The following is a 25,563-nucleotide window of genomic DNA, read 5'->3' as shown; positions in this document are numbered from 1 at the left end:
GAGAGCCTTTTATGGGCAATAATTTCAATGTCCATTTTGTCGTTTGTTCTCTCATAAATGATCTTTTAGCTCACAGTACAGTGAATAAACACCAATAAACAACTTTCGCCTGCTCATTGTTCTTTTGAATTGTTGTGTTCTTAACAAAAATACTGACAAGCGCAAAACACAAAAACAACACCAGAGAACATTTAAACAAATCTTTATTTGAACATGCATGGAACCACATCTGAGAGTAGTTGCAGTCAATGAAAGTTATGAACAGAAAAAACAACAGCAACTAGGACCCAATCTAGCTTGAAAATAAATGCCAAAAAAAAAACAAAGCAACAGAAATGTGTTCGATTCAGTTTAGGCCTATCGATTAGTGTAGTGTCATCCACGTAAGCTACACAGTAAAAACATCGCCATATGGCCGTAAGAAAGCGATTTTTTAAATCCACATGAAAAACTAAGCATTTTAACCATATGTGCATAACATAAATAGTTGTACATCTAAACGGAGCATATGACCATTCGGCTTTATTACCTTAAATCCCATAAAGGACAGACAACACACTTCGTTCCAGTCGCTTGCGCGCAGTTCAAAAGGCTACGCCCACCGCGGAACGACAACGAATATTCACACTAACTCCGCCCACTGGAACAGTTTTTCACGGGAACTGAATATTACACAACACCGGGTTGGACCTGCACGGTTTCGGCGGGTGGGCTCTCCCTGTTCTTCGTGGACGTTTGCTCGGTGCTTTTGGTCGGGGTCACTGAGTGCAGCTATGACACGTCAGAGGAGATCTGGCCCTCCCGGCTGAGCCTGCGTTTCTCCCGAGTTTTTTTTTCTCCATTTATTCATCATTGGAGTTTGGGTTCCTCGCCACAGCAGGGCAGTGTTGGCTTGCTCACCGGGAGACTGCATTTATTTATTTATTCATTTATTTATTAGAATGATCTTGCTTGGTCTATAAACACATGCACTGTGCTGCGTTTTACCTTTCTGTGTTTTTTTGTTTTTCTTATTTGCTCCTGTAAAGCTGCTTTGGAACAATGCACATTGTGAAAAGCGCTATATAAATCAAATGAATTGAATTAATTTGAATTTTTGTGTGAACTATTCCATTAAGTGCGAATCGTGTCGTGTAGGCCTACTCACTGTACTGCAGCTTAGTTGCTGCTTTCCATACAATTTTTAAAATAAGGACTGGATCTTTCAAGTAGCCTAAAATAAGGACAAAAATCGTAAAAGCATCAAACCATCATAAAATATGGCGCTTCGGGATGTACTTGACCTAATACATGATGCATCTTAGCTAGTTCTGCCATTTCAAGCGCTTACACAATCGCAAAATCCTTCCAATGCATTCAAACATGATAAGAAATGCATTCAAACGTCCGCTTCCTAAATATCCCACAATGCAACTTGACGTTTTGAAAAATAAAAACTTATTTGAACACAATAAAGTGCATTATGATTAGTTTTGCACGAATAATAAACTATAATATAAGTTAGGCCTATTTATAATACAAAAGTCATCAGTGTAACTGCATGTGGACCATCTCTAACGGTATGAGGTGCAGTTCACGAACTCACGTGCTGCTTCAAGAGAACTGATTGACTTCAAAAGACCTCGTGTGGGTATTTTTGTGCTATTTCATGGTGCTTTTACTTTCCTTTCGAAGTGTTATGGATCCAGTTGCCATTTATCGTAATGATTTTTATAATGCAACCAGTTCTTGAAATGGCTCCTCTTGTGGAACAAAATACGGTTTTGGAACAAACGTGAACATACTATAATTATTATTTCATACTGAGAAGAAATCAGCATCAGAATAAAAAAAACATAACGTACACAGCTTTCCATTTTAGACCCCACATCACCCCCTGCTGTCCATTTACATTAACATCAACACTCTGGTTGGTTCATAAACCATCACATCTAACACAATGTGTTGCACAGAAGAGTGCTTTATTATAAAAAAGGACTGTACATAAAAAGAAAAACAGATTATATATACAAAACGATCATAGATTATATTATTTGCAGATATCCTGCTGGACATTTAAATTACAGATCACTTGCACATGTTTTGACAAGGCCTTGCAATGCTTAACATTGAGAGGTCATTGTTCAGACAGCTCTATGTGAGTTTACATTCTCACAGATATTTAATTTGGATTCAATAAATAAAACTGGTAATCAAACACTGCTTGACCTTAAACAGCAGTTTGAGACACTTTGTAAAACCAGACACCATGAAATACCAGAAACATTTCAAAGTTTGTGCCATGCTTAGTTTTTAGATCAGCTGAGTTATGAGTTCACATTCATCCAATACTGTACACTAAACCTCATTACTTCAACGTTCATGAAATCAATGGTTTATCTTCAAACTGAGCAAACCTACTGAACTGGCCAAAATGGATAGACGCAAACTCTTCGCATGTTCCTCTTGCATGACATATACAATGACAAAACAGACTTTATCTACTTAATGAAACAAACTGTCGATCTATGGGCAATGTTCAGGACTGGTTAAGTCAGATAACCAGTGCCCCACGGTCAGTGCAACATAAATATTCACAATACATCAGCAGTTAAAACAACAACGGTCATTTTCTGAACACTACCAATAGTTGGCTTGGCACAGTTTAAACAAAAATGTGAGTGAATCTCACAAAAACATGTCAAGATCACATTTCCAAGAAATTATGTTTTGCACAAAGAAATGTCATTACTTTTTAAGAACCATTCATTTTTTTACATTCCCACATTTATTTTTTACAATGAAGCATTTAAAATTCAAATCCAATTTTTTTTTTTTATTGTCATTGCACATGTACGAAGGTACAAGGCAACGAAATGTGACCTCTGCATTTAACCCATCCAGAGAGTAGTGAACACACGTACCCCCGGAGCAGTGGGCAGCTATCACTGCAGCGCCCGGGGAGCAAGTAGGGGTAAGGTGCCTTGCTCAAGGGCACCTCAGTCGTTACCCGCCGGCCCTGGGAATCCAACCGGCAACCTTCTGGTCACGAGTCCAACTCTCTAACCATTAGGCCACAACTGCCCTTTATATAGCATACAAGCAGTACAAAAAAATACAATCATCTATATATAAATGATACTTACTTAAAATAACATATCCATATTCCATTTGTTTCGCATAAGTGTGAGAATATTTTCTTTTCTTTTTTTACTTATAGTACTGTTAATACCACAGGATAAACTGTGATTTTTGAAAATGTCCAAAAGTAACGGCTCTCAAAAATATCAAATATTAATTTTCTTCAAGCAAAATATAATATATCAATTGTTACTTTACTATGTTTGGTTAAAATATGACCTGGACATGTTCTTGCCATGCATGAAAATCTCTGCACATTACTGCATTTGTCTTCTTCATCCACCAAGTAATTTTGCCTAATTATTCACCAAGCATATCAGAAATGACATTCATACATAACGGAAGAGCTTGACAGTCGAGTTAACAAACAATAAAAAATAAAACGAAACAAAAAAACTAACTAGCCCTAGCTGACACTTTGCAAACACTCAAAGTCAGTACACTGACAAAACACATGAAAACAAACACTAGCAAAAGCCTACAGTCAACGTCTCACTGTAATATATGTACAAAACATATCAGGCAATCTTTTTTTTTTCTTTTCATAATCCAATGTGCATTGTAGATGCCTTGATACATTGGCGATTGGACAAAAACATTCAGTCAAATCTTAATGCACTTTGTAATGTTTGTAGCTGATTGGAACTGAGCATTAGTCAGCATAGTGCATGATGGATTCAACGTAGTTGCCAGGAAACAGTCCGGTCACACCATTAGACACACCCTCGAACCATCCGTCGTCATTTTTCTTGATGATGTAGATGATGGCGCCCTCTATGAAGGAAAGCTCATCGTCTTTGTCCTTTGTGTAGTCATAGATGGCCACCACTAAAAGAGAGTTAGACATGGGTAAGTCGAAAATCAATGTGATAGATATATCTGTTAGTGATCTAATGCAGTGGTTCTCAAACTTTTTAATTGTAAGGCCCCCTTTGTGTAAAGTGCATCACTTTGCAGTCCCCCAAATAGACTTAAAATCTTAAACCTGGAATTTTAATTAAACCAAAAACATATTTAGTTATACAATGCTAGAATTCTTTTGGTTTCTGATGTTTGATTGCATAAAATCTATGATAAATTTCTATATTTCATAAAATGCCACAAAATCTGTGGCCCCCAGGATCCATCTTGGGGCCCCTGGTTTAATGTATCCAATAGCTTCGCTTTAATGCTATAACATGAAAATTCATTTTTGGCACAATCGTCTATGCTTAGCATAGTATTATCATACATGAAATCAGAAAAAATAAATCATGATGTCATACTTTTACAGTATTCTCTTTATTATTATGGAGGAGAGAAACCCAAGTGTAGAACAGAAGAAAAACTCACCCTTCTCCATATAAATCTTTGGGGCCCAGTGGGGGTCTCCATCAGCATATGGGTCATTATAGTGCACCAGGGCTGCATCATCTTCATCATAATCCACAGGTGGAGGTGGAGGGGGCGGAGCTGCCTCCTCAAACATGAGCGTGTCCTCAGGTAGAGGAGGAGGGGGTGGAGATGGACTGTCTGTAACTGAACAACAAATGGACTTTCATTATAACATCAATGAGATAATTTATCCTCAAAACTTTGTTTTTAAAAACTGTTCTTAACAGCAGGGGCTTAGCAGCCACTTTTAGAAACAGGTGATTCTGTTCCCGCACTATTTTTGACCCACCGCCTATATTTCAGCCCGTGTTCTCTGGTTTGTTACTTAGATTTGTGTGAAGTAACATTCAGCCAGGGGCGCAACTGCACATTTTCTGAGAAGTGTGTGAGATCAGTTTTGGAGATTATTTTGATAATCAGGCGATTGTTTTTTTGATTAATTGGATAAACTATTTTTAATTTGATAATTTTGCTTATAATAACTAAATAAAACCCCAAATAAGGGTATTTATTGTATTCTTTGAAAAGTGAGTTTCACTTATATAATCTATAATTTTGACATTTGATACCTTTAATTAAAAAAAGCTTGTCCAGTTTTAAACAATACAACTTCTTTAAATATCCCAAATATAAGCAACAATTGAGTTGTAGATCTTGTAGTTAGAGTTGTGCTGGTGAGGAAATGTTCCCAGTGAATAATAAACTTATTTTGATCTTCAATGTTAGACATTTAGATTATTCCCTTTCCTTCAACAAAAACTATTATTAACATTATTCATTATTATCAAAACGAATAAGACGTATGACATGATATAATCGTGTAGGCTATAACAAAAGGTATTTTTTCCCACTTTAAAACGAATGCTTACTTTGTGATTCATTAACAGCTATTTAATGAAAATACAACAATGAAATAGTAGTCTAGCCTATTTTAAACATACTTTTACAGAAACTTTATAATAAAACTTTTATTGAAAAACGAAATATGATGGATAACATACACTCACATTATAACACAAATAAATAAAAGATCTTTGGATTTTCCCCTTTCTTTAAAACATTTTTAGTTTGTGGTTCATATTTTATGAAAACACAACATCGTTAGGTAAAACCAGAGGTGGACGAAGTACACAACTTCCTTACTTGAGTGAAAGTACAGATACTACTGGTCAAATATTACTCCACTACAAGTAAAAGTTGTAAAGACAGATTCTTACTTAAGTAAAAGTACAGAAGTACGTGCTTTTAAAAGTACTCAAGTATTAAAAGTAAATTTCCTTTATGTCAGTTGTGCATTGTTTTATTGTCGTATACCTTATGCCTCTGAAGCAACCTACTGAACACACTGAGTAGCACACAGTATCAGTTGTATTAAAGGAGTAGTTCACTTCAAAATTTGCCCCCATTGACTTTCCATAGTAGTTTTTATTCCTACTATGGAAAGTCAATGGGGGCAAATTTTGCAGTGAGCAACTCCTTTAAGAGCTTTACATGTTTAGCAACATATATGTTTAGTTTAGATATAATCCTGTATGATCATTTAGCCTAATTATCCTCATTAGCCCCCTAGGCCTATATGTATTTATGAGAAGTGTTCTTTTATTTTGTATATTCCCTTTACCAGTTTTAGCAGCAACTTACCAGTAAGTAGTAAGGTTCTTGTAAATAGTTAAGTGTAGAAGCCATGTGTTTGTTGGATTTATTACCATAATTTAACTACAAACATAAACTATAGCTAGTATAATAATGAATATAATGAAACTATGGTATTTTTAGTTGCTGTGGTTTTACTAAAGATTATTAATTGGAGTATGGTTACTATATATAGAAAATGGTAAATGTGTGGATATCGTGGTTTTACTGCAAATACCATCCCTGCTGAAAAAAACAATGAATAATTGAATTCGAATTAGAGTTTTTTAATTAAATTCCTCTTTGTAGTGTGTTTGGGGTTTTATTCCAATAGGATTTACCATCCCATCAATAGAATCCATCACATACAAGTAGACAACAAGTATCCATAGTACAATTCCCATTAAATCCACTACATTTTATGTTGTATTTTGGGCAGGGTTCTATTGTTTTTATTTCAACAGGAATACTTCAACTATAGTTACTTCAGTAAAAACATCATTCATTTTCCAAATCGCTTTAAATGAAATAGCAGCAGATCAGAAGTTAACACGCAAGCGTAGCTAAAGGTGTATGTGATGCTTATTTACCGTTTAGCCGTTATGCCGATCATTTTCATGACAATGTTTCTACGATCTTTGACTGATCGTAACCCACAGATGATTACACCACACTTTAACATGTGCCTCTATTTGCCTTTTTAGAGCGCTATCAATGGTGTAGCTGCGGCGTCGTTTACATTAGTTTAGCGGGAAAGATCCCAGAGTTGCCAGATTTGCGTTAAAAAAAATCTGCCAAATGGCCATTCAAAGCTTGCCGGAAAACCGCGAGCATAGGAAAACTGAAATGCTTGGCAACAGTAAAAGGTCCTGGCAGTTCGCAAGCCAGATAAATTGCGCACGCAGGAAACCCCGCTGCTTAGAAACCATTTTCTACTTTTGGACCTTTTTATAAATGTAGTGGAGTAAAAAGTATGATATTTGTCTTTCAAATGTAGTGAAGTTAAAGTACAAGTACTCCGAAAAAAATAATACTCAAGTAAAGTTCAGATATTAAAAAAGTGTACTTAAGTACAGTACTCAGGTAAATTTACTTCGTTACTGTCCACCACTGGGTAAAACAAAGACAAACTCACATTGAACGAAGAAGTTTTTATTTATTTATTAAAAAACGTTCTTTTGCGCTCTCGTCTCTGTCATCCTGCTGTCATTCATCGCGCAATCTCGCAGTGCTATGTGCTGTGTGCTGTATGGAGAAGACGCGTCAGCTCGTGCTGTTTGCAGAAGATGCATCTGCTCACGTTGTATGAAGAAACTTACGTTCAAACTGCACAGCTCGCGTCGCATGGGGAAGACGCGTCTGACGTTTAATGAAGAGCCTGACAACTAGCTTATATGCGTGATAGTGGGAGACTTAACTGCTTTAACAACCTTCTCAGACTCTCCCGAATGTAATTATAAGCTCATTCACAAAATAGTCTAGATTTATTTTATAAGCGACAGAGATATGTGGAGGTGAACTGATATTAACGTTAATACCCCATATCATATATTATGATATTAACTACCTCTCAGGCGACGTTAAATAACTTAAAGATTTACAGAGATATACCAATCGATATTTATCCACTTGGACATTGTTGTCCTCATTTTACTTGTCAATTTAGGCCTATTTGTTTTTCATTTCTCCTTCTGTTCAGCGCCTCAGGACGTTTCTTTGCTTGATCCATTTGGTTATGTGACTGTCACAGAGTGACACCACATATACTGCATACCACATTTTTGCAGCACTGCATTCAGCCAATCACAAGCTGAATCATCTCATGAGCGCATCTGCCAAGAGTTTCAAATCTACTGATGGGAGTTGCGCTCACGATGTCTTTTAATTTCTTTGCTCTTTTGGCAGTTTTGGGGTAGCCTAAACCCAGAAAAAGCAGAGGACGATTACATCCTTTTCTCAAACACACACTGTAAGTTTGTGTTATGTTGCATTAACACGAATCACCCGATCAAATTTACACGTTATGATTTGAAATGATGCGAACGGTGCGAAGTGACAAAAACGAGGCATGTGACGCATCACGTAGCGCCGAGTGTGTGTTATATTCTATCCTACTGGTAAGTCGCTTACTCGCTTTGGATGAAAGCGTCTGCTAAATGAGTAAATGCATAACTGATTATTGGGTTCTGTTGTCTTTTGTCGCGTCCGGAATGGAATTATCCTTAATTCCCACTCAAGAAAAGTTGTTTTGTGCCGAATACTCACCATGTATTATCATACTTTATCATATTTTGTACTTTAATTCATTACCGTTATGTTCTTAACTTTAACCGGTCTGTAGGAAAGGCAGGCTGTCATGTCACTGACAGAGGACAGTAACTCGACCACTCCAGAATGTATACAGCTGAGATTTGACTATTGACTTGCCAATGTTTTAAGGAATTAAACCTTTATATATTTTCCCAAATATATACTACATATACTATATTTTCCCCAAATTGCTACTAGGGTGCTCTAATATGCCAACTGGTATTCTATATAGAATTTATTATAGGAACATGTACTGTACATTATGTGCATAATTTGTTTGGCCTTTGATGGTCACATCACCTGACAGCTGTCCCCCCTCCCACTTTTAAAATGGCTGCTACGCCCCTGCTTATCAGTGATGTTGTTTGCATTGCATTAAAAAGTTCCCATGACAATACTAGGGTATAGTGTGTAGTTGCTACATACATTGTATGGTATATTTTAGCAGGCTGCTGGTAGATGAATGGAGAGCGCAAGAAAAGTGAAGCTCAATGCTAATGTATGCATTACTCACTATTCTCCTGAACTCTGGCCACAAACCCAGTGAGGGGAATCTGAGGCGTCAGCTGCACCACAGGCGGAGGTGGCGGGGCGACACACACTACAGACACAAACAGACATACACACATTCATACACAAGCATAAAAAGAGGCAAAAACAAGACCACAGAATGAGAGACAGATACAAACAGGTAGAAGGTGAAAGCTGTTGCGAGTTATTGTGACGTGAAAAGATTAAAAAGCAGAAAAGTCACAGATTATTGGTAACTAGGTTTGCTAGCTGCCAATAGTCTCATTTGTCATTTCTAGCCAGAAAATTTGCACTGTGATGAGTCTGTCCATCATAGTTCATTAACATCACATTACAGATAAGTTGGACAATGTTAAATAAATGCCACTTTAAAAAAATTTGCAATGACATTATATGTTTTTATTGTGGAAGAAGTGTCCAAACAGTTTTGGGGCCACCATATATCGCTCTTATTATGGATCTGGACTCACTTGTGTTCGGGGGGTACGTAGGTCCCCCGTTCAGGTGGGGCTGAGGCACAGAGAACTGCGAAGAGCTGGCAGGGGCACGCCGGTAGGTGCCTGTAGCTGACACCATAGACGCGGAGGAAGAAGTTGTAGAGGAATTGTGTCTGGAGACCTGCCGAGAGATCGTCCCAAACTGAGACATCGGGATGGGGCCCAAACCTGGACCTGGAGGAACTAATGTCAGAACAGGGTAATGAACATGTTGGGGAATGTATTTGGGGAATCATATGTTTAAAATCGTTACATAAAAAGTTATTTTATGTATGTAAAGATTGTAAGTTCTAGTTAAAAAAAGATATAACATGTGGATTCTCACCTGGTGCCATACTGGGAGGGGAGGGTGTAGGCACAGCCAGAGGAATTCCCATACTATTGCAGCTGTTCTCTCGACCACCACTGCCCCCACTGCTGCCACTGAAACAAAGACAGCCAATCAAACTACAGCCATAAGAGAGACATTAAAACATTTTGAGCAGGTACTATCAAAAATGTAGAAAGTGTGATTTGTTACCCCGAAGTAATTTATTACCCATTAAGACATTTGGTCTTGAAAGTAGAAATGACAACAAATCAAAAGTTAAGTAACGGTTCCCAAGTTTTGCAGTTTGTATTGTTTTTATTGTAAATGTTTTAGCTTAAGTGTGCATTTGTGAGATACCTGTGTGTTCTGGGTCTCTGGTTGAGAGAGGCTGTGCGTCCAGGGCTGTTTTGACTGCCCAGTCGTGCCGGGCTGGTCATGTAGTCATTAGGCACCACAGGAGGCTTGACTGGCTCAAGGGTCTTATATGGAGTGTTTCTTCTGAGAAACATAAACATTTTTAACATTTAAATGTAAATTGAATACAGTAAAATGAGAGAAAACCGCAAGAGAGTCACACACGGCTACATATAACATTCTCACATTTAAAACAAAAATACAGCAAACACGGGGAAAGAGAAAGAAATACATAGTGACTGATTTTATGGTGGTTTCATCTTACCCCAGAGTACCCCTCCCTGCCATGGGTGGGCTGGGGGGCTTCTGTGTAGGTGGGTTGGTCCTGGATAAAGTTCCTCCACTTCCTCGAGCCGGTTGGTTATTCCCTTGCTGAAACACATTTCACAGGTTCATTAAGATATTGTGTATTGATGATATTTAAATTAAAATGAGCTTAAAGCTATCGTCACATACAGTACATCACTATTTATCCAGCAAAAAATAAGGAATATGGTGAACAAAATATAGGTAAGGATTTGATAGACATACAGACTGCAAAATGAAGATCTTTTGGCATATCTGAGTCTAATATTTAATAGAATATTTTGAAAGCCAGTTCAAATCACATTCAACGTCGTTTAAAATCAGATTAAAACTAGATTTTGAAAGGCTTTGCAGTCTGAACAGTCAGATCAGATCCGGAGTGCAGATTTGAAGTCATCTGAGACGGAAAGTATATGTGATATAAAACAATATCTGAACTCACTCTTTCTTTATATACTTAACAATATTGGCATTTACTATGAACATCAGTAAGATGTTATGACAGTGCTAATTTTTCCATTTTTATCGACTCTTTTCAGTTGCACAATGACAGCTGCTTTCAAGTGATGTATGAAAATGTCTCACAAAATTGTTCAGACATGTACGTCATTACTATAGCAACCAATGTAGCGGATAATGATGATACTGTCTAGACAAACAAACCTGACTTCATCACTTGAATGCAAAATGACAATCAAGTCTAGAATGGTTCATATGTGGTCATATAAGGACAAAGGATGAATTTAATTAAACCATTACACTCTTAAACGATACCAGCAGAACCACCAGCAACTAAAGGTTTTACATAAATGAACAGAAAACATCATCTATCAAGTCTTCAAATACATTCATTGTACCCATATGCATTCTTGAATTAAATTATGGAAATGCACCATGGTGTACAGTATATTAATTTTGTAACAAAATTATGAAAAGGTTCCATTTGTACAAAAATAAATACAGATGGTGGTGACACTAGAGCCGCAAAGCATTGTGGGTCACATAAGGGTGCGCTTACCTTAGCTTTAAGCCACTACGTGAAAGCATTGAGAAAAAAGAGATAAATCATGTCATTTAATCACTTTAAGCTTGAAGACAAATGTGAGAGAGAACAAAAGCCTTTAAACAAAGGACACACACAATATAATTTTACTGACAAGCATCAAGACACACGTTGACTGAATGATAATCACATAAATGTCAGTCAGAACTATCTTCTAAATTCTAATCAGACTCAATTATTCCAGAGAGCAAAGTTATGAATTCTTTTAAGAATAGCACGCATTTATAATGAATTATCCTTAATGTTTTATTAACACACTGTGTGAGATATTTACTAACATAATAATGTGTTGCATTAATATAAAATAACCCACAGCTGTGAGGATATCCTGATAACCAAACAGACAGGGACATTCTCTTGGCATGCGAGTCAGGGGGTGACTGACGCCGAGAAAGCAACATTTGATAAATGTCCTAATTACAGAGTCAGTATGAGGGCGGCCTGCGGGGTGTTTACTCAACCGAGGAGAAAAGCCTGGATCTAACAAAGCATTTAAAACAGGTTTTGGGGCGAGCTGTTGGCACATGGCCTGAAGACCTGCCTCGGTTACATATCCAGTCAATGAAAACACTGGTGCACTAGTGAATAATGACACTGTGTCGTGCTACCACACCACACAATAGGAGACACATTAAGGTCAAAATATAAATGCATCTTAACTACATCGCAGGGGAAATGTAATACCTACAATAACAGTGATAACATCAGTATGAGTGAACTGATGTCACTGTAACTGCACAGCTGACATTGATGGACATGAATAATTTAATAACATAAAATAATAGGGCAACCTGAGAAGGGTCGACACTCACACAAAACACACATAATGCAGAATCTTACAACAATGGATCAATCATCTTTTCTATTTATACTTTATTTAATATTTTCAATATTATTATTTAAAGCAGTGTTATGTGTATTATTTTAATACATTATATCAAGGAAAAGCTGAATGATTAAACACAAAGACAACAGTTATGTGACAGAAACAAAAGTAGCATTTAGATATAAAAATATAAAATTTGATATCTGAATGTCAATCTCAATTCACTAATATCAATTTACAATGTAAACCCTAACAAACATTATTATGAGGCAACTACTACACTCAAATTTGGGAGGTAATGATCTTTATGCAATCAAGTTATTCACAGTGAATTTAACAATTTTGGTAGAGCTACAACTTGAATAAAATTCATGAAATTTTAAATTAAAATTGGGAAATAATACTGATATTTTCACTTAATCATTTTAAATTAATTGGGTAAAACTTAAAAGTAATTGCTATTTTTCAAGGTAGGTTAAAGTCAGCAAGCTGAACCTGAATAAGTGTCAGCCATTAAACTCTTTTCCATAATATTTCACAGTTTCACTCTGAGATAATTCGTACTTCGCAGAGTTGATTTTACTACAACATGCAGAAACTAAAAAATGGAAGCCATTTGAAACTTAAGACTGCACAACAGTTGACAAGTTTGACTGCAAAATGACAGACTTACTTTAACACCGTGGCCCACATCATCCAGCAGGGTGTAATCGATGGGCTTCCTGATGTAGCGCACCGGCCGCTCCATGTTGCCAGGGGCAATGATCTTGTGGGTCCGAGATGTATTTTTGTTGGTGGTGAGAATCCCGATCTCTCGTCTGGCGACTTTCTCTTTATGAATGTCCACAGTCTAAACAGAGAAAATAGATTTTTGCATAACAACTGTAGTGTGTGTGGTGTCAATAAACATTTGACTAATAAACTTCAGCCAAGTTGGAGAATGCATTCGATACAAAATCATGCAGCCATTAGATCCAATAATAAACTGATCTGAACTATTTTGACCTGCCAGTCCATTAAAGTTCAGAGCTAAAGTCATTTGCTCAGACAGATCTATGATTCAAAATCTAATAATGTAGAACAATAGGTAGCTTAATGCTGTTTTATTGCTGGATCACACCGTTGCCTTATATATGACTGCACCAACGTGCTTCAGGTCTCATTTAGATACTGCTGGGCACCCATTTCATTTTATATTTATGTCATTACTGTGCTTCAGAATTAAACATGATTTTTACTAAGAAAAAAAATGCAGGGTAGGACTTCATAAATGAGAAATTTATTAGATGTGGGTGTTCCATACCAGAATGCTAATGGTATATGAAGTATGTCTAAGACACCAGCAATGTTCGAACACAAAAAATGGGATTAAATCAAACACTTTTACTAACTTTGTGTGAGAATGCGTCATCATTTTTCACACAATTTAGCTGCCATATCTGTATATCCCCTTGAAGAAAAGCAATGGGAAGCTAACTTGCAGGAGCCTTTTAACCTCAACAGAAGGCCAATCGTCAGATCTAGTTTCCATTGTGGCTCTCCATTACAACTCTCAATAAAAGCTTTTTCCACTGTAGATGAAAGAATTCACTGTGTGAATTATGTGCAAAACTGTGATGTTCTGTAGCTACAGAGAGGGCTAAACATGTCTCTGAAATGCTCTTTACAAATTACGGGTTAACATGTAGTTAATCACAAACTGCATAATCTATAGTCAATTATTTATGCATAACATTACATAAATAAGTGATGGGAGTAAAGAACAGCAGAGTTATTAAAATGAACATGTGCATTTGAGGACAAATGACTCATGGCCAAATGAACTGATGTTTTACATCTGGGGCTCCTTTTACATCAGGTCAGCGGAATCCAGTGAGCAAATATGAATCATGGGAAAGTTGAGAGAACCAATTAACAACTGGTAAATAGACAAGCCAGACAGATGCAAAATAACACACATACTGAAGGAAATGTGATGACTGTAAGTTAGTGTTTTGCATATAGAGCAACAAACTAGTGAAGGATGCAGTTTACAATCACTTTAACAGGTGGTAAGAAGCTCAAAGACAGGGGTGCATATGGTTATTGTTTGTGCAATAATGTCCAAGGCTGACCTGAGAGATGTGGTTGATGGAGGACTCCATCCTGCGCAGCTGTGACGCCTGAATATCCAACAGCTGCAGCACATTGTTGGCTAAGGCATTGATCTGATAGGCCACGCTAGCCAGAGATTGGGTGGTGTAGGCTTTGGTCTCCTCGAGGGCTTTCCTCTTGTCTTGTGCCTGAATGTTTTTTCAAGACACAACAAATCTTTGTAATTGTAAGGTCAGTACAATGGTTTAGGTTGATGTGTCTGAAATAAAGTTGCCCAAACTTCAAAAATACATTGCAAAAGCACCTCAGATCTAGGGCTATGCAAAAATATCGATACATGTAACTATAGCAATATTTGTTTTTTCAATAGTGTATTGATAGTGATACCTCTACTATCGATAATTTTTTTTTAAATCATGTCATATACATACGGCCAAAAGTAAGTGGAAAAATATAAGAACGCTTGGAGCTCTCAGAGCTGATGTGTGGGTGTGTTTTGGTTTTCAAAATAAGTCATGGAGTAATGAGTTATATAAAATAATGCTGTTTGTAGGCTTCGCAAGTCATGACACAAGTCACTTGGCTACTGCAGTGCATTAGACAAAACGTTTATTAAGAAAAGTAACAATGACATTTATTGTGCTTTCACGGATGTGACACCAGCACATTTACAGCACGGATGAACCAGAGGTTTTATACTGCCCATGTTCAGTGTTTTAACTGTAATGCACCACAACAGCCAAGTGACTTGCGTGACCCACCTTATTCCCCTGTGCTACCCACTTGAGGGGCGCAATCCACAGTTTGAGAACCCAAACCTCTGATCTAAAGGTCCATGCATCGCACATCATGGCCACTCTGCAGAGGTAAGGGATGTTTTTACACTCATCCTTACAGAAAACCCCCGGTGGTGCAAAGCATGTTGTATTTCTAGCTGTACTTTTTACATTTTCTATTGCAATATATCTCAAATGTGTATCGTATCGAAATACATAGCAATATATTGTATCGTGACCCATCGTGATATGTACCATATCGGGAGGCACTTGCCAATACACAGCCCTACTCAGATCGGCAAAACAGTTCTGTGAATAACGATGTAAAAGCAATTTGGAGAAAGAAATGTGTCACATTCACATCAGATCAAGCTGCCGAGTGGAAAAATACATGCCGTATGAAATTAAATGTCATTGATTCCCATAGCGCCAAAGAGGTGAGATGGGTCATCAGCAACATGCTAGATGCTGAAATTACTCCTTCACTATTGTGCCTATAAGATCACAGGGACTCGATGTCACTCTGAAACTACTGGTTCGAACCTCACAATTATTGTGAGTAATTTCAGACAGTTCCTGTATGTGTCATGTATTGCTACTAGGGCTCGGCAATATGTCCTATTTGCAGTTGATTTAGAAAACCATTGTGAAATCAACAGACCATAAAACAACATGCTCAAACTACAGTTTCATTGTATTGCAACAAGCATGATGCAACATAGAAACAAGCAATTTATGAAATAAGCCATATTCTACTGTTGTTGTATTCAGAAGAAGTTTTAAGAACATTTCCTATTTACAAACAATTTCCTGCACCATGAACTTGTCAATGACAGCCGACTCAAAGAAATGAGCATATAAATAAAAATGGTCATTGGTTCTTGTTCGTCCAAAATTGTTCGGAGCGATTCTTCTAAATAATGTTTCTATATAGCTGCTAAGAAATTAATTACTTCCTGGCCCAAAGTATTAGAACACCCCCCCATAGCAATTTTTTATGTTATTGTTGTTTTCGTTATTTTAAAGCTGTATTGTACCCATTTGGATTGTGTGATATTATTATTAGGATTTCCTCCAACTGAATAGGTCACACCATGGTGTATCGATTTTCCATTGGTCACACATTGTCACGTGATTACGAATTCGCAGGTCAGACTGACGAAATGCAGCGAAATGTGAAAAATTTTCGCAGGAGCTTGTGTTTCTAGTCAAACTCCTTTGCATGCGCATGAATACAAGTCAGTGGAACGAAAATTGTAGTGTACCACGGGATAAAGCTGGATTTGGTGACAATGAATAAATTAAATAATATGCTTACTCATACTTTTCCAAGTAGTAAATCATGACTCTAGCAGTTTTACTCAGTGTCTAGCTGTTATCACAGCAACATGCTAACTCTATACTTTTCTAGCCATATACAATGTGCCATGTGAAAAATACAGGAATCAGGTGTGTTGCTTCTGTTCAAGTTAGAAGGCATGACATGAATACTAGAAGCTCTTAACAATTAAATTGCAACAACAGCACTTCAGGCCTGCAAACAGCACCTGTCATGACACGTCAGTATTCTCAGCTGTTCTAAGAACATGTGTCTGTCGGCACGTGGGGAATATACAGATGAATGCACACTTAAATGCCCCGGCTGTGATATTCTAATACTGCTTCCCATGAAACAACACTTACAACATAGTACATAACGAATGACAAATTCAAGATTACATACAGTATGAGAAAGGTAAATAAATCCCAACTGGTAAATTGGTAATGAGTGTCAAAATGCTTATACATTTGGATTACATCATAAAGTGTTTTCCCTGGGATTTGAACCTATTACCTTTGGCATTGCTAAGGTATTCTGTAACTGAGATACAGGAAAACATGTACCAATGCTTTGTCATGGCCATATAGACTGTACTTTTCTATGATTTATGACCAATTTTGGGATTGAAAACTTTCACAAATGGGTTCAATATTGATTCTATTGCAATGTACAAGGCAATGTAAGACATGACTAACTTTTGTCCAGAACCAAAGCTCTAAAGCTCCTCTTAAAATGATACACCCACCAATCTCATGAGAGAAACATCCATGAGTCATTTAGTCCTCTGATGTGAACGTCTGTGGTTTTGAGTGGAAGGAGAATTCGGTATTGCTCACTGCTATACCAACTTAAAGCGTTACTTAAGATTTCTCTACTAAACATATATTACGCATATTATTGGGAAGTGACAAAAACATTATTTTTTGCATAAAATTGTCAGAAAAAACATTGCGTAATAATAAATGTTTCCAAAACAGTGTTCTGTAGTTAGGAAATAATATAGGTCAGCATTTGACATTTCCATCTGAAGTACCATCCTCACTTGCCAAATTAAAATTATCATTTTTTTATTTATAAATGTGCACAACACACAAATCTTATCGGAAATAAATGTTATTTACTTCAAGCATTTTTGCTACAGTCTTCTGTATCAGCATTCAAATTATGTGTGATGATCACTCTCTCTAACACATGAACCCAGATCTTTTCTACACGAGTCTTTATTTTCTTTACATGGTAGTGACTGTTAACACATTTGGCTGATGATTTTGACCTCAACATCATATTCACTATCATGTACACTGATAACACTGATAAACTCACTGAAACAAATATTTGGATATCCCTGCCAGTATACATTCACAGCTTTCATAGCTGTTTGTAACAACACCAAAAGCATATTCAACCACATAAACAGAGTGCTGTGAATTAAATTACTTAAAATTGTAGTGAACATGATCAACATCTTCCTCTTCATTATAATAACAGATATTAGAAGATGGCCAAATAATTACAAAGATGGCTTACAAGATTCTCTATTCTGTTTCTAGAATAACACATTACAACACAAACATGCGAGACGGTTTAAACAAAATGTTTCCCAGCAGACACTGTCCTGTGGTTTATTGTAGGTGTGAGTGAAATGGCACAGTGAGAGACAGATTAACACAGGTGTGTCAGCAATAACTAATTCACACCATCACCGACATTCCGCGTCTAGTGACTTCAGGCACGCCATTCAGTCTCACACACAATACACATTTGAAATACGCATAAACAGATGATATTCACTGCATAAACTATGGCTAATCGATCTATGGTACGAAAATATTTCATTTTACGTTCCATTGACAGATAACAACGATCCCGTCTCTTGTAGTTGATGTTGCAAAAATCTGGATGAAGTTCAATAGCGCTTAGAGGTTGAAATGAATATCGAATATCTGGGCTTTTTTATCACATTCATACTGTAACCCAGGAGATGAATTCAGCACCACCGCGCCGCTTGAACGTCCAATAAAACCATACAGACTTCAGATGAAAGATTTTGACAATACTAAACATTGTAGCGTTCATAGTATGACGTATTAGTTAAAAAAATTACGTACTGGGTGCGAACACATTTGCAGTCAATACATTGACGCTACTTGACCTGCAATATGCTTATAGAGCCCATGATCTACGTATGAAAACGAAACTGGTTTGTAACCAATCTACAACGGCCAATATTTTGTTCGGTAAATGATTTTTATCATTTTTAATGCTCCGTTATCTTCATCCATCGTAGAGAAAGCGGCACGTCTCTGAGACAGCTATCATAGACACACCCTCTGAAAGTGAATTCGTGCATTGTGTGCACGAGCCTTAAAACAAGGCAAATTTAATCTAAAGGCAAACATTCAGCTTTCGGATTCAATGCAGGTATCACGACGATCGCGCCTCAATGCGAGCTCATCATTATCGTTTGATGAGGGTCCCTCTGTAACGCTACACGGGCATTTGATCACATTTCAATCACATCCACACTGATACAGACAATACATGAAACAAAAAGGTGTTTTGTCCGATCCGTACCTGCACATAATTATTCTCGCAATATTCCGCAACCCTCGAAAGGTTTTGGTAGCTCTCCACAAGGGCTCGTTTTCCAGCCGGGATCTCTTCCTCTAACAACATTTGTAGCTCTGCCATCTTACATCCCTCTGCATTACTGCTCTTTTCATTGAAATCAGCGGAGCTTCACTCTCCGACAGGAGGTCCCTCGCCTGGCATTGTGGGATTCCCGTTGGCTTCTCTTTTTCGACATGACGACAATTCGCTTCGCTTTGCTCTACGCACAGTTCTGTGATTGGATGGTTGGCTCAGATATGTAGGGTTGGGCCAATGGAAAGCGATTGCGCTTTTTACTCGATGTGAAAAACTGCGTTGTTCTACAGTAACGTTACCATCGGACTATTACATGCAAAGCCGCATATTTGTTTTGAGACTCGGTTGTATTGTACTGAGACCCAGTAATTTAAAACATCACTAAAAGACAGCGGTAGGGACTTAATAGTAATAGTAGTTATAGCACCCACAGTAGTTTTATAGTTATATTTTTAAACAATACGTAAAGAATCCAAAATAATACATGAACTAATTACGAGTAATATGTGTTAAATGTTAAGACTTTCATAAATATATTTTAAAACAATATAGACAATACACACATCCAGCAGATCATTGTTTGACAGCTCCGTGTACGCAAGCTTAGCATAAGCAAAGCCGGAGTTTGGAGCTGGTTTCGCAAGGCATTGTGGATCTTGTAAGCAGACAGCGCCGTACTTCTATTATCTGAAGTGGAATCGAAACTACATCACCCAAACTACTTGTGTAATCAGTTAATACCTAGGACGCGTTGTGTAGTACATTTCTCTTATTTAAATGGAAAAAACACAGGTGGTAAGTTCTTTAATAGTGTTTTATGTCGTGTGAAGCTTATTGTTTAGTTCAAAATATCCTACAATTGCATATCAATACTAGCCCAGCTTTTGCCATTTTGGACGGCTTTTACTCGTAATTTGACTTTTTGATATTATGATAATTAACCAAATTTGTTGCAACATCAAATGAAAATTAGTTAAGTAGTAATAATTCCTGCATGATGTCATTGTTATTGGTGTATCTATCGTTTTAGTTATTTAATGCATTTTCTTAAATCCAAGGGGCAATGGAGGATCCAAAATCTGTCCAAAGGAGGTTTGAAGCTGCTGTCAAAGTGATGAGGAGTTTACCTGAAGATGGTAATAGGCTACCTCCTGCATTATCTGTTTTTCTTAAATAAATATTCTCCACTTTAAATAAACGTTTGATAAAATTTCCTTTACAAGAAAAAAGTAAAAAAAGACTTTAATCTTGAGTTCTCTTGGCTTGTTTATCATTTTAATAATCTATTTTATAATTTCATACAGGTGCCTATGAACTCTCGGATGACATGCTTGCTATCTTCTACAGTTACTACAAACAAGCCACTGTGGGCCCATGCAATACCCTAAAACCAAATTCCTGGGATCCTATTGGTAAAGATAAATGGTAAATATTAAACACCTGCTTTTGATTTTTCACACAGGATGTGTTTATTTCAGAGTTTTGTTTCGATATTATATTCAACAGCTATGCCGATATGTTATTAGTAAATATCTACTGAATACCATTGCAGGGAGGCTTGGAAAGCCTTAGGAAACATGTAAAAAGATCAAGCCATGAGGGAATATGTTCAAGAAATACAGCTGGTATAGTTTTTTGTAGAATGCTCAGATATAAAAAAGTATATATACTTGGAACAATTTACACATCAAATGTTTTATCACAGATAATAGAAACCCTCCCGGTCACAGACAGGATGGAAGAATTAATGGATGCTCTTGACCCATTTTATGAGATAGTGGAGGATGAAGATGAAGCTGCACGCAGTAAACCAGCACAGTTATCCACAGGTATTTTCTTTAAATAGATTTTATGCATTTTTCTTTCTCCCATTGATTCTGTTGATTGCATGGCAAACGGCTTCGTCCATAGTTTGGGGAAGGCACTTCTCTATTCCAGTATGACAATGCCCTTGCCCACAAAGCATGGTCCACACTGCATTAAACCCTGCATTGGATGAATTGAAATGCTGACTGCAAGCCAGCTCCCATAACCCAACATCACCGACTGACCACACCGATATGGAGGACTAAACCTGCAAAAATTATAAATAAATATATAAACGAATAAATGTAATTATATGAAAATAAATAAAGGAATGAATGGTTTGATAAAACAAAATAATTCGTTTTAGCTATTATTGATCTTGGCTTTAACTTTTTTTTCATTTTTTAAATTGATTTATTATTTTTTGTGTCCATTTTTTTATTTTTTTTTATTATTATTATTATTTTATTTTTAGATTATTTTATTTATCATTTCCTTTTATCTTTTACATTTATACGTTTATTTATTTTTATATTTATTTATTATCGCATGTATTTATTTCCACTTTTATTTATTTATTCTTGAATTTATTCTTACTTTTCTGTGTCTGGTATGATAATTAGATGGGTTGGTCTTGCCTACCAAAATGAATTGCTAATTTAAAAATACACGAGGCTTTGCGTTCAAGTTCTGTTGTGTTCTATTCTATTTTTTTCTACAGATTTAAACATTTTGGCAGCAGGGGATGGTGGATCACTTGTGTTTAATGGCGGTGAGGAGAGCAGTGTATCGTCTTCAACCAATGAAACTCACAGTTCTTTAAATACTGAGGTGGAAGAAGAGGAACTGGTGTACAGCAGAGAGCCCAGCACAGAGCCTCCAAAGTTCTGCTCATCTGACAACTACCCTAGTGGTACTGGTACCTAAAGATAAATTGCCTTTTTTATAAATCACATTTCTGGATTATTTTCATGTACTAGTCCGAAGCTGAAGCTGATACTTATTCAATAATACACTGTAAAACGTTGCTGTGGTTTTGCAGGTTTGCCAGTAACTTAGATTTAATTTACAATTTTGTTTTAAACTTAAACTTTCCTAGTTCTTATATTTTCTTTCATAAAACAAGACTAAATATCTTCACTTTTCTTGATATGTAAATGTATTGTGATTTAAGAAGTTTTCATTAGTTTTACTAGAAAACCAGACAAAAATGCTTAGGAAGAACGTCAATTTTTTGCAGTGTTGCTGTGCTAATCCAGTAATGAGACCAGTCTCTTCTTGCTCATTTTGAAGTGTTTTAATTTTGATTAAAGTAAAGTTTAACTCAAATTGAAAACAGTACTAATAGGAAAGTAGTATTAAGTAGTAAATCTACAGTAAGTTACTGGCAAACCTGCTGCAACACTACAGCAAAGTTTTACAGTGTACATTTAAGATGAATTTATGATTGTGGCTCCAAGGTAACAAATGGCTAAAGTTACCTAAAAAAAAAGAAAATTCTGTTATTGCTTTAACCAGGGGGCAGATTGCACAAAAAAAACAAAAACACAAAGATACTTCATACAACTTGCTTATAAGGATAAGAAAACATTAAACAATCAAATATAATGTCAGCTTTGCTCGATGAGCCCAAGAATGATGATGTTTCATGACATAATGCTCCATACAGGTGACATCATTCTGACCAAATACAAATCTCACACAGCTGAATCAGATGATGAACTGTACAGTGACTCAATGGAACAGCCAGAAAAACCCCAAAAGGTACTGTTTTTACTGATTTATGAAGTCTTGATTCTTTTCAATGCTTTCAAGGGTCACTTAAATAGATTAAAAAAACCTTAAGCCTTTAAAACATTAAAAGAAAAAAACAACACATGATTGTGATTTATGAGCTGGCTGTAATACATAGAATCCATTTTGCTATAAGGTCATTTAGAGCTGATACTTCATATATCACCAAAACTCTAAAAGTGTTGTGTGGTTCTTGGCAAAACCATGTATGACTTGAAATCCTTGGCCTAGACATGAATTATTCAAAGTTATGAGACATATGTTTCAGTCTCATTGATAGGAAGTCCAAAGATACAATTGTGACATTTCCCAGAGAGATAAAGGAGAAATAAAGAAGGAAATGTATTTGGTTGTCATGTCAAAGCAATATAAATGGGAGTATATGATGCTCTTCCCAGGGTTCAGGAGTTCCCAGGGTCCGTTTGGCAGATGTAAGTGCGGCTGGGGCCAACATTAAGCAGCGACAAGGGGGAAACAGAGAAGCTCAGTGTGGGAGTCAGGATGGAAAACCACAGGGAGTTAAACCCCCCGTCCCCCACCCACCAGCACTTGGAACAGTCCAAACTGACAGAATGTCACAGAGCAGAGGAAGAGGTGGGACTTGAATCAGTGTTTTAGAAACATCTGAATGTAATGACGTCAACAGGCAAAAATGTGATGGCCAAATTTCCACCAGCATTTAAAAAGCAAATGAATACTATAATATACCAGAAATCTTTCTTTTAAAAACAGTCAGTGGTGCTTTAAACAAACCCTTAACTCAGCGGATTAAATCATGAAAGTGTCATGATTATACTGTTGTGTTTCATTATAACAATGCTGGCAATAGTGATTTTCTACTGAGAACACTCTTATCATTCTTGTTATGCTTGTATATCTGTTTTGGAAACAATAAGTAAATAGATGACTTATGTTTTATGTACTCTCAGGCTGTCGGTTAGTGGGAACTAACTTGACAGAGCACAGTTGCCAAGGAGATGGTGAGATGAAAGGAAGCAAGGACAAGCATGCATTTAACACGCAGATCGCCATGACACTGTCACAGTTACAGAACAATATGCGAGATGTGCTGCAAAGACTGACCAAACTGGAAATTCTGACAGCCTCACAAGTAAGACCAGCATGTAAACATATTAGACACCCACCTTTATCTGGCATTAATTTAATCTTTTATTTATTTGTCTATGCTTTGTTTTAGATTGAAAGTATTTCCTTAGAAAGTTGCCGCACAAACTCACCAAATACGGTCTGTTTACATAAAGTTAAATAGTGGACTTTCATTGAATTATTAGCAGACTGTAGTAAATCTATTGTATATATAAATCTCATATCATCTTCATTTTCATCTGTTTTTAGAGATTACCTTGGTGGCCATTAGACTTGTCCCCTATCTGTGTAGTGCTGGCTGTTATGTGGCCTTTTGCTGTGCACTGGCTCGTGCAGGTTTATTTACAGAAGAGGAAGATGTAAGCATTTGGACATGACATATTGACTATGAACTGTTTAGTTATGTTAAGTAAAATACTATCTGAGGTGCATCTTTGTTATTTTAGATGGTTAAAGTACAATCCAGTGAAGTGAAGATCCAGGGACCGTCTGAACAGTTCCTAAAAGATTTCAAGTGGTCTACTAGATCGAATGTATACAAGCTTTAGGTCATAAACAAATATATTGAATCACAACACTTTTGTGTTTTATATAGTTTGCTTTTCTGCAGTGAGTGCAGATAGTTTAGTCTGGCAACTTAGTCTGCCTATTAAAGATCCTTGTGAAACACATGATGGCATTCTTACATTAGCTTCTAAACGATTACATTTTGAAGAAAAATCTAGGGACCCATATAACTTGTTGAAGGACACGGATTTTCTTTTGCAAAGGAGGATTTCGTAGAAGATAAAAGTTGTACTAAACCATACAAAGAGAAAAATTAAGCAAGATGGAGGTGAAATATATCTTATTTGATATAAATATTATCCAGAGTTTTATATGTGGACCATTGTTTGTATAATTCAAGTAGTCATATTTATAAGCACAAGTCTTATTCAAATTTTACAATAATTACTGTTAGTGTTATCTAAATTGTCAATGTTTTTGTAAATTATTTGTATTTGTATTATTCATAGCCTATTTAATATGAATGTTGTCCACATGTACTATAATCATCTGACCTCTGAAGCCTATTAAGACCCTAACAGGAATATTCACAAAGAAATATGTCATGCTTTACTCACTATCGTGAAAAATGACTAAGCTCTATAAACCGAAGATTTAAGATCTTTTTAGATTTAAAAACAGCTTTTTGTCTATTACAGAAAAAGTCAAACTGTGTTAAAATTGTGTGAGGGTGTGCAAATGACAGATGTTTGTTTTTCAGTGAACTGATTATTTTATTAATATGTAAATAAGTGAATGCTTTCAAACAAGCGATTCCTGCGCAACAATTCAAGCGCTTCATATGTGGATCCATTGAAAAACGGTGTCGTTTCTACCCGTACGCATTTAAGTGAAGGAACAACCGGCTGCTTTGGTGACTTGTCAGTTTGGCTAAATTAATCTATAATTAATCATCTAAATTAATCTCATCTAAAATACGCTTGCCTATGAGGTCTTAACATACAAAACAATGTCTGTTAAGCCACTGACTTACAAAGCATGCGAGTTTTGATGTAACCAAAGATATTACATTGAAGGCTTGGTTCATGAATATTAAGATAGCGTGACGTTCTCGCTAAAGTAAACGAAG

General features: G+C 36.5%; 2 protein-coding genes across 4 annotated transcripts; one reads left to right on the top strand and one right to left on the bottom strand.

Moving 5' to 3' along the window:
- Positions 1-1,949: 1,949 nt before the first annotated feature.
- On the bottom strand, positions 1,950-19,818 carry abi1b (abl-interactor 1b). Of its 2 annotated transcripts, XM_057333840.1 has the most exons (11): positions 19,149-19,818; positions 14,498-14,665; positions 13,057-13,233; positions 11,513-11,527; positions 10,454-10,560; positions 10,132-10,272; positions 9,790-9,887; positions 9,438-9,647; positions 8,951-9,037; positions 4,453-4,638; positions 1,950-3,948 (listed from the first exon to the last, which is right to left on the bottom strand). In XM_057333840.1, exons 1-11 carry the CDS (start codon positions 19,263-19,265, stop codon positions 3,773-3,775), a joined length of 1,482 nt encoding a protein of 493 aa, XP_057189823.1. In that variant the 5' UTR covers positions 19,266-19,818; the 3' UTR covers positions 1,950-3,772. The 2 variants fall into 2 exon arrangements, with proteins under 2 accessions (XP_057189823.1, XP_057189824.1); XM_057333841.1 differs by lacking the exon at positions 11,513-11,527 and having other exon boundaries at positions 19,149-19,817.
- Positions 19,819-19,912: 94 nt separating this feature from the next.
- On the top strand, positions 19,913-25,481 carry acbd5b (acyl-CoA binding domain containing 5b). Of its 2 annotated transcripts, XM_057333844.1 has the most exons (12): positions 19,913-20,015; positions 20,279-20,356; positions 20,525-20,645; positions 20,773-20,845; positions 20,926-21,049; positions 21,748-21,945; positions 22,696-22,790; positions 23,219-23,414; positions 23,750-23,931; positions 24,019-24,066; positions 24,177-24,286; positions 24,374-25,481. In XM_057333844.1, exons 4-12 carry the CDS (start codon positions 20,816-20,818, stop codon positions 24,399-24,401), a joined length of 1,011 nt encoding a protein of 336 aa, XP_057189827.1. In that variant the 5' UTR covers positions 19,913-20,015; positions 20,279-20,356; positions 20,525-20,645; positions 20,773-20,815; the 3' UTR covers positions 24,402-25,481. The 2 variants fall into 2 exon arrangements, with proteins under 2 accessions (XP_057189827.1, XP_057189828.1); XM_057333845.1 differs by lacking the exon at positions 20,773-20,845.
- The last annotated feature ends 82 nt before the right edge of the window (positions 25,482-25,563 follow it).

This window comes from Triplophysa rosa, linkage group LG5 (assembly GCF_024868665.1).
Source record: "Triplophysa rosa linkage group LG5, Trosa_1v2, whole genome shotgun sequence".
NCBI classification, from domain to species: Eukaryota; Metazoa; Chordata; class Actinopteri; order Cypriniformes; family Nemacheilidae; genus Triplophysa; species Triplophysa rosa.
The sequence above is the reverse complement of the archived record's forward strand: the minus strand, read 5'-3'. Positions and strand labels throughout refer to the sequence as shown.